Source organism: Colobus angolensis, unplaced genomic scaffold (genome assembly GCF_000951035.1).
Source record: "Colobus angolensis palliatus isolate OR3802 unplaced genomic scaffold, Cang.pa_1.0 Scaffold21, whole genome shotgun sequence".
In the NCBI taxonomy this organism is placed as follows: domain Eukaryota; kingdom Metazoa; phylum Chordata; class Mammalia; order Primates; family Cercopithecidae; genus Colobus; species Colobus angolensis.
Genome location: NW_012115266.1, coordinates 3,490,860 through 3,499,169, shown reverse-complemented (window position 1 = coordinate 3,499,169; position 8,310 = coordinate 3,490,860). Strand labels below are relative to the sequence as shown.

General features: G+C 50.9%; 1 protein-coding gene across 1 annotated transcript in view; it reads left to right on the top strand.

The window, feature by feature from the left end:
• The window catches only part of CCS (copper chaperone for superoxide dismutase), a 12,972-nt gene extending 5,806 nt beyond the window's left edge, over nt 1-7,166 (top strand). Inside the window, exons 3-8 of the mRNA XM_011942419.1 lie at nt 358-495; nt 701-878; nt 1,704-1,764; nt 6,488-6,565; nt 6,638-6,741; nt 6,851-7,166. Of these exons, the coding sequence (XP_011797809.1) occupies nt 358-495; nt 701-878; nt 1,704-1,764; nt 6,488-6,565; nt 6,638-6,741; nt 6,851-7,004 (713 nt within the window). The 3' untranslated portion in view covers nt 7,005-7,166. The remainder of the gene's footprint in view (nt 1-357; nt 496-700; nt 879-1,703; nt 1,765-6,487; nt 6,566-6,637; nt 6,742-6,850) is intronic.
• The last annotated feature ends 1,144 nt before the right edge of the window (nt 7,167-8,310 follow it).

Sequence of the window (8,310 nt, the reverse complement as noted above, 5' to 3'; positions counted from 1 at the left end):
CACTGCACTCTAGGCTGGCGGCAGAGCGAGACTCTGTCTCAAAAAAAAAAAAAAAAAAAAAAAAAAATACCGCTTTAAAAAGAATTATGTATATTTCCAAAGTTATAAATAATGCCTGATGAGTATTAGGACTCACATAAATCCTGTGGGCAAGGTGGCATTATCCCAATTTGTATGAAAAGAAACAGACTCAGAAGTGAGGAGGCTTACTCAGGGTCACACAGTTACAAAGTAGCTTGCCTCTGGCCGTGGGAAGTTCGGTGGAAATGGGGATGGAGAATTGCTGTCTGTTTCTCTGTTTCCTGCTGCAAGCACTGGGTGCCAGCCTCTGTTGCCCTCTTCCCTCTCTCTCGCCAGGTGTCCAGGATGTGGAGGTGCACTTGGAGAATCAGGTGGTCTTGGTACACACCACTCTGCCCAGCCAGGAGGTGCAGGCTCTCCTGGAAGGCACGGGGCGGCAGGCAGTACTCAAGGGCATGGGCAGCGACCAGTTGCGTGAGTGACCATTATGGCCTTGGCCCCTCTGGGAGGGAGGTGGCTCAGAGCTGGTACAAATCTAACCACAGGATTCTCGGGCTCTGGGTTGGCGTGGCTTTGAGGAAGGTGTGAAAATTATGTGAGACTCCCTGCCCTTCCCAAGCTGCTGAAGAGGTGTGCTGGGTGAGGTGGCAAGCCAACCCAAGTATCTAATACCTTGCAGAGAATCTGGGGGCAGCAGTGGCCATCCTGGGGGGGCCTGGCACCGTGCAGGGGGTGGTGCGCTTCCTACAGCTGAGCCCTGAGCGCTGCCTCATCGAGGGAACTATTGACGGCCTGGAGCCTGGGCTGCATGGACTCCATGTCCATCAGTATGGGGACCTCACAAACAACTGCAACAGGTGAGTTGTCCGAAGTCTCCCCAGTAGCATCCTCAGCTACACATTTTCACACTTGCCCCTCACCAATACTCTGTGAGGCACATACACACAGGTACAACCTCCAGATGAGGAAACTGAGGCTCACGGAGGTTAAATGACTTGCCAAAGGTCCAGAGCAGGTAAAAGGTAGAGTTGGGATTTGAGTCAAGATCTGACTTTGGCTGGGCACAGTAGCTCACACCTGTAATCCTAGAACTTTGGGAGGCCGAGGTGGGTGGATCACCTGAGGTCAGGAGTTCAAGACCAGCCTGGCCAACATGGTGAAACCCCATCTCTACTAAAAATACAAAAAAAATTAGCCGAGCGCAGTGGCACGTGCCTGTAATCCCAGCTACTTGGGAGGCTGAAGCAGGAGAATCACTTGAACTCAGGAGGTGGAGGTGGTGGTGAGCTGAGATTGCACCACTGCTCTCCAGCTCAGGGGCAACAGGGCAAAACACTGTCTCAAGAAAAAAAAATTTGATGTTGAAGGTCCTGCTTGTAACCACCTTACTGCCTCTGAGATGGAAGGGGACTTCTGGACACAGGAAAGGAAGGGTCCCCATGCCATGGTGTTAGTTATGCTGTGATATAACTAGTTGTTTACTCATCTGTGACTCCCCTGAGCCAGAAGCTTATTGAGGACAGGACCCATGTCTGATTCTTCTTGGTGCCCTCTACCCAAAGCCTAGCACAGAGTAGGCCTGTTTGTTGAATGAATGAATGAAGCAAATATAGATAGGTGAGAGGGTAGAGCACCTGCTCTGTGAGCTGCTTTCCTGCCCACCTGTTTCCTTTCTTTCTTAGCTGTGGGGACCACTTTAACCCTGATGGAGCATCTCATGGGGGCCCCCAGGACTCTGACCGGGTAAGTGTCTGTCTGGTTTTGGGCTTGAGCTGAGAGAGAACCTAAAGTCTCAGAGGCAGGGCAGGCAACTCTTGGGATCTTAACAGTGTGATTCCTTTTTAGTGGAGTCTTTTCCTCTCACTTTGTTTTGCTGAGTTTGGAAACATTTGTTGACACTTTCTGTGATCAAAGACCAGGGGATACAATAGATTACAGCCCCAGTGCCTGACCCAAGGAGCTCACAGCCTCTGGGGGGGATCACTGAATTCCATGGTTTCCAGGTAGTGAGATAATCGTTGCAGGAGCCTGCAAGAGGCCCTGGAGCCCAGAGTGAATAATTCATCTGCCTGAGGGGCAGGGGCAGTGGGAGGAAGTGAAATATGGAAGTTGAGGGTTTTACCTAAACTGAAAAGGCTGTCCCTGGTGCTCCCTAACACCCCTGGTCCTGGAGTTTCATTTTTCAGCAGAGAATCATTTCCCAATCTTCAGGGAATTGCGTGTTGCCTTAATGATTTTTTGCCTTTTCTGAGTACTAGTTGTATTGTTAGTTACTCAATCATTTGATTTTTTTATTTTATTTTTTGAGATGGAATTTTGTTCTTATTGCCCAGGCTAGAGTGCAATGGCATGGTCCCAGCTCACTGCAACCTCCGCCTCCCAAGTTCAAACAATTCTGCCTCAGCCTCCCTAGTAGCTGGTACTAAAGGTACACACCACCATACCCGGCTAATTTTTGTATTTTTAGTAGAGATGGGGTTTCACCAGGTTGGTCAGGCAGTCTCAAACTCCTGACCTCAAGCAATCCGCCCACCTCAGCCTCCCAAAGTGCTGGAATTATAGGTGTGAGCCACTGTGCCCGGCTCTGACTGTGCCATTTTCTATCTTGATGGGTTTGCAACCTTATGCCATAAAGCAAATGAAACCATGATATGTGTTTCTTAATGCATGTAACTGAGTTTTGGACTTTTCACAGCTCTGTCACCTATCATGCTTTGCTTTTCTTCTGTTTATTTTCCTTTTCCTTCTTTATTTCCTTTTTTTTTTCTTTTCTTTCTTTTCTTTTTTGAGATAGGATCTCACTCTGTTGCCCATGCTGGAGTGCAGTGGTGCGATCATGGCTCACTACAGCCTTGAACTTGTGGGCTTAAGCAGTCCTCCCACCTCACCTGATAGCTGGGACCACAAGCATGTACCACCATACCCAGCTAATTTTTTTTTTTTTTTTTTTAGAAATAGGGTATTACTCAGTGAACCCCGTCTCTACTAAAAAATACAAAAAATTAGTCGGGTGTAGTGGTGGGCGCCTGTAGTCCCAGCTGCTCGGGAGGCTGAGGCAGGAGAATGGCATGAACCCGGGAGGCGGAGCTTGCAGTGAGCTGAGATCGTGCCACTGCACTCCAGCCTGGGTGACAGAGCAAGAATCCGTCTCAAAAAAAAAAAAAAAATAGGGTGTTACTATATTCCTCAGGCTGGTCTCAAACTGCTGGGCTCAAGCAGTCCTCCCTCCTCAGCCTCCCAGTGTTAGGATTACGAGCATGAGCTAGCGTGCCTGGCCTCTGTCACATTTCTTTTTTTTTTTCTTTTTCTTTTTTGTATTTTTAGTAGAAATGAGGTTTTGCCATGTTGGCCAGGCTGGACTTGAACTCGCAACCTCAAGTAATCTGCCTGCCTTGGCCTCCCAAAGTGCTGGGATTACAGGCGTGAGCCACCATGCCCGACAACTCTGTCACATTTCTAATGGTCAAAAGTTTTTACTCCCTGTTCTGGGAAATTGGAGAGGCATTTCTATAGAGTCCATTGCACAGTGCCATGCTTATGCTCAGTGATTAGTAATCTGGTGCTGCTGCTGCAAATCAAATGACTCCAAAGTTAGGAGTTTAAAACAGCAAACATATACTGTCTCTGGGGCAGGAATCTGTGTGTGACTTAGCTGGGTTCCTGCAGCTCAGGGTCTCTCTCGGGGCTGCAGTCATCTTAGGGCCCCACGTGGGGAGAATCTGCTTCCAGGTTTGCTCATGTTGCTGTTGGCAGGCCCCAGGTCCTCTGGCTGTTGGCCAGAGACATCAGTTCTTTGCCACGTGGGTCTCTCCCTAGGGCAGCTCATAACACGGCAGTTGGCTTCCCTCAGAGTGAATGAGCGAGAGAGATTGAGATTGGGAGAGGGCGTCCAAGACTCAAGCCACATTCTTTTGTAACCTAATCTCAGAAGTGACACTAGGTCCAGCCCACGCTCAAGGGAGGTGCAAAGCCCTGGAGGCATGGAATGGCAGGGAGTGTTTCTGAAGGGCAGGAGACTGCCTTGTGACCTGTGTTTTCTTCCTGGGCCCCAGGTGGGGCAGGGAATCAGAAGGAGCTGGCATCAGAAGCTATACCTCACCCAACCTCTTAACTTAGACAAGGAAGAACTGAGCAGGAGTTGAGCAGCCAAGGCCACAGTGTCTGGCAAGTTGCTGTTGGGTTTTAGCATCTGCTTTTCCCAGATGGAAGAGAATTTCATGTAGGAATTTGCATCCCAGCCTGGTTGTCCCTTGCACATCTCCTAACTGATCTCTAAGCTCCCTTCTGTTCTCTCCTCACCTGCTCTAGTCCTTACTTTTCATAGACTGCACTAGAAGGATTGTTCTGAAGCCTGGAGTAACCAGGCCATGCCCCTGTCTGAAACTTGTCTTGGCTCCCAGTGCCTGAGAGTACAAGCTGGGCCTAGCTTCGTGGTGTGGACATTCAATGCCCCACTCCCCCGGCCTGTTGCCCCTGCCTGTGTGCTGAGGAAACAGCCTGGAAAGGCTGCCTTTCCCTGAACTCCTGCTGGGTCATGCCTTGAGGCTGCTCCTCAAGCTGGGCACAGTGGCTCATGCCTGCAATCCCAGCACTTTGGGAGGCCAAGGCGGATGGGTTACTTGAGGTCAGGAGTTTGAGACCAGCCTGACCAACATGGTGAAACTCTGTCTCTATTAAAAATACAAAAGCTGAGCCTGGCATGGTGGCTCACGCCTGTAATCCCAGCACTTTGGGAAGCTGAGGCGGGCAGATCACGAGGTCACGAGATCGAGACCATCCTGGTTAACACAGTGAAACCCTGTCTCTACTAAAAATACAAAAAATTAGCTGGGCGTGGTGGCGTGCGCCTGTAGTCCCAGCTACTCGGGAGGCTGAGGCAGGAGAATGGCTTGAACCCGGGAGGCAGAGCTTGCAGTGAGCCAAGGTCACACCACTGCAGTCCAGCCTGGGTGACAGAGTGAGACTCCATCTCAAAAGAAAAAGAAACAAAAACAAAACAAAACAAAAGTTAGCCAGGCATGGTGGCGTGCATCTGTAGTCCCACCTACTCGGGAGGCTGAGACAGGAGAATCACTTGAACCTGGGAGGTGGAAGGTTGCAGTGAGCCCAGATCGTACCACTGCACTCCAGCCTGGACAACAAAGCCAGACTCTGTCTCAAAAAATAAATAAATAAATTAATTAAAAGACATACAGAAACCAGCCAAGCCTAGTGGTGCGTGCCTGTAATCCCAGTTACTCGGGAGGCTGAGGCAGGAGAATTGCTTGAACCCCGGAAGCACAGATTGCTATGAGCCGAGATCACACTGTTGTATTCCAGCCTGGGCATCACAGTGAGACTTCATATCAAAACAAAACAAAAACAAACAAGCAAAACAAAAAACCACTCTTCAGGGCTCTGTATCCCCTCCCCATCCTTGATCTTTCTGCTATTCAAGTCCCCAGTGCAGGGCATAACGAAAAGTGCCAGGTGCAAGCAGCAGATGTCCCTCTGGAAAATGAGATAAAGCAGAACTGGCGCTTCTTCCTGCCCATCAGTTGGTGGCACAGTGAGATGCCTGGTTACTCAGCAGCAAGGTCATGGGAGCCCACCCGCACTGGCACAGGCACTTGTTTCTGCCCAAAATGTCAGGTTGGGGACAATTGATTTGCACAGATGTGGGTTTCTGAGGCTCACTAGTAAGGCCTTGTCACCCCAAAACACACCAACTGTTGTATTCACCCTGTGTGTCATGACCCCTAATCTGTTCTGTGTCTGGGTCCCCACCATGTTCTGAGTCCCTGGAGGATGGTGACCTGCATACTGCCCGCCATGCCTGGTACAGTGTTTCTGACCTAGGAGGTGCTCATGGGTGTGTTATGGCATTTTTTCTTACCTTCAAAGCAGAAGGAGGGCAGAGCCAGCTTCTAGGGGCTGGGACAGGCTCTTTGCCCCTTGCGTTTCCTTCTGTTCCTGGAATCTGGGAGTCAGGGAAATGACATTGGCTGCCTATGATGGTCAGGGAAGCCAAGCTTGGCCAACTTAAGCCTATGGGAATTGAAGACAGCCAAGGGCTCACAGAGCCATCAGGAGGCTGCAGAACTGGGCTAACTGGAGGCTGAGAAGCAGTGCTGGGCAATGGCCTCACTGGAAAAACAGTCTGGTCTAACAGGAATGACTGCACAGGCAGGGGAAACTTCTACCGGCTCTTTTCAGCCCACTGTCATCCTGCCCAGGATTTCAGTTCCAGGGAGGGAGTGTTCAGATGGTGCAGGACTTCCTGGACCACTTTCCACTTCCAGAGAGGGCCAAGAGGACCTTGCCTGCCCAGTCCCTGGGGAGCTCAGATCCTACCAGACTGGTACCCATAGCAGGAAATGGGTACTTTGGGGAAGCAGGAAGAGGCATCGGAATCAGGAAGTCAGAAGATAGCAGATTGGCACCATGTGGCACACATCCCCTGTACACACACTGGGTCTCATTCCAGCACCGTGGAGACCTGGGCAATGTCCATGCTGATGCTGACGGCTGCGCCATCTTCAGAATGGAGGATGAGAAGCTGAAGGTAAGGTGGAAAAGAAGGCGGGCACCCTTCCTAACAGGGTCCATCGTCTGAGGCTGTCATCTCTCCTCAAAGGTGTGGGATGTGATTGGCCGCAGCCTGATTATTGATGAGGGAGAAGATGACCTGGGCCGGGGAGGCCATCCCTTATCCAAGATCACAGGGAACTCTGGGCAGAGGTGAGTGGTGTGGGCCCCTGCAGGAGGCTGTGCTCTGCGGATGGTGCATGAGGAACCCAGGGGTGGGGACCTAAACAAGTACCCACCCTGACCACACATTCTTCTGCAGGTTGGCCTGCGGCATCATCGCACGCTCCGCTGGCCTCTTCCAGAACCCCAAGCAGATCTGCTCTTGCGATGGCCTCACTATCTGGGAGGAGCGAGGCCGGCCCATCGCTGGCAAGGGCCGAAAGGAGTCAGCCCAGCCCCCTGCCCATCTTTGAGCAGGACCTCACCTTGGCTCTGTTGCTGTCCTCCAGGGCGAGCGCTTTCCTCTTCCAGAGGGGGCCAGAGGGACCTTGCCTACCCAGTCTTTGGAGAGCTCAGTACAGGGCAGGAGCTGCTGCGGTGTTCCCTTGGCAAATGAGTTTTATTTTCATTTGGGATCTGGTGTTTTGTGCTTGTCTCCGTGCCCCTTATGGGCTTGGTGAACATAGCTCTGCCTCTGCCCTTTGTATCAGGGCCACCCCTTAGCATTGGAGCTAAACAAACCTGAATTGAAACCCACACACACACTGAAGTCCCCATCTTCCTCCTTGAAGCCATAATGAAGAGCCACCACAGTCAAATTTCTGTTTGTGGTCTGTCCCCTCCCCTCACTATGGCTGATTGGAACCAGAATGAACATCTGACCGGTGGTGGCCCATGCTTTCCCTGAGAAATCAGCAGATCCATCTTTAGTTTCTTCCTGTGGTTGGACCCATAACCTGGGAATATGGGAAGTTTTGGTGGCCCTCTTCTCCCTGCCTTATTGACGGAGCACCAGAAAAAGCCAGTCAGCTAAGAAGGAAGAATGAGGCAGGGAGAACCTAAGAGTTGCTGGAGAATCCCAGTTACTCTGGAGTTCCCTCTCTGAGCCTTTCCTGAGGCCAGCTGCCTCCTGCCTGAGATTGAACAGATGCTCCTGAATCCTCCTAATGCATCCCCCTGTTAAGATAATCTGGCTTGAGGCCGGGCACGGTAGCTCATACCTGTAATCCCAGCACTTCGGAAGGCCAAGGTGGGAGGATCTCTTGAGCCCAGGAGTTTGAGACCAGCCGGGGCAACAGAGTAAGGCCCCGTCTCTACAAAAAGTTTTTTTAATTAGCTGGGTGTGATGGTGCATGCTTGTGGTCCCAGCTACTTGGGAGGCTGAGGTGGGAGGATCACTTGAGCCTGGGAGGTTGAGGCTGCAGTGAACCGTGATCACACCACTGCATTCCAGTCTGGGCAACAGAGCAAGACTCCATCTCAAAAAAAAAAAAAAAACCAAAAAAACCAAAAAAACCCTGACTTTATTTCTTTTAGTCATAAGTAAAAACTATTAATTAACATAATAAGTGAAGTGCTTGGCACAGAGCCTGTCACACAAAGTTAAGGGAGCAGCAGCTGTGATTCTGAGGCTGTGTGTGACCCTTGGAGGCAGCCCTAGCAAAGCTCCCCTTTCCTATGGTTGGATGTGCTAACAAGGGAACAGTTTGTGGGGCCTCGGGTTCAGAGCCTCCCTACTCATCTATTCTGTCCCTGTACCCCCACCCCCATGGGGTGCCT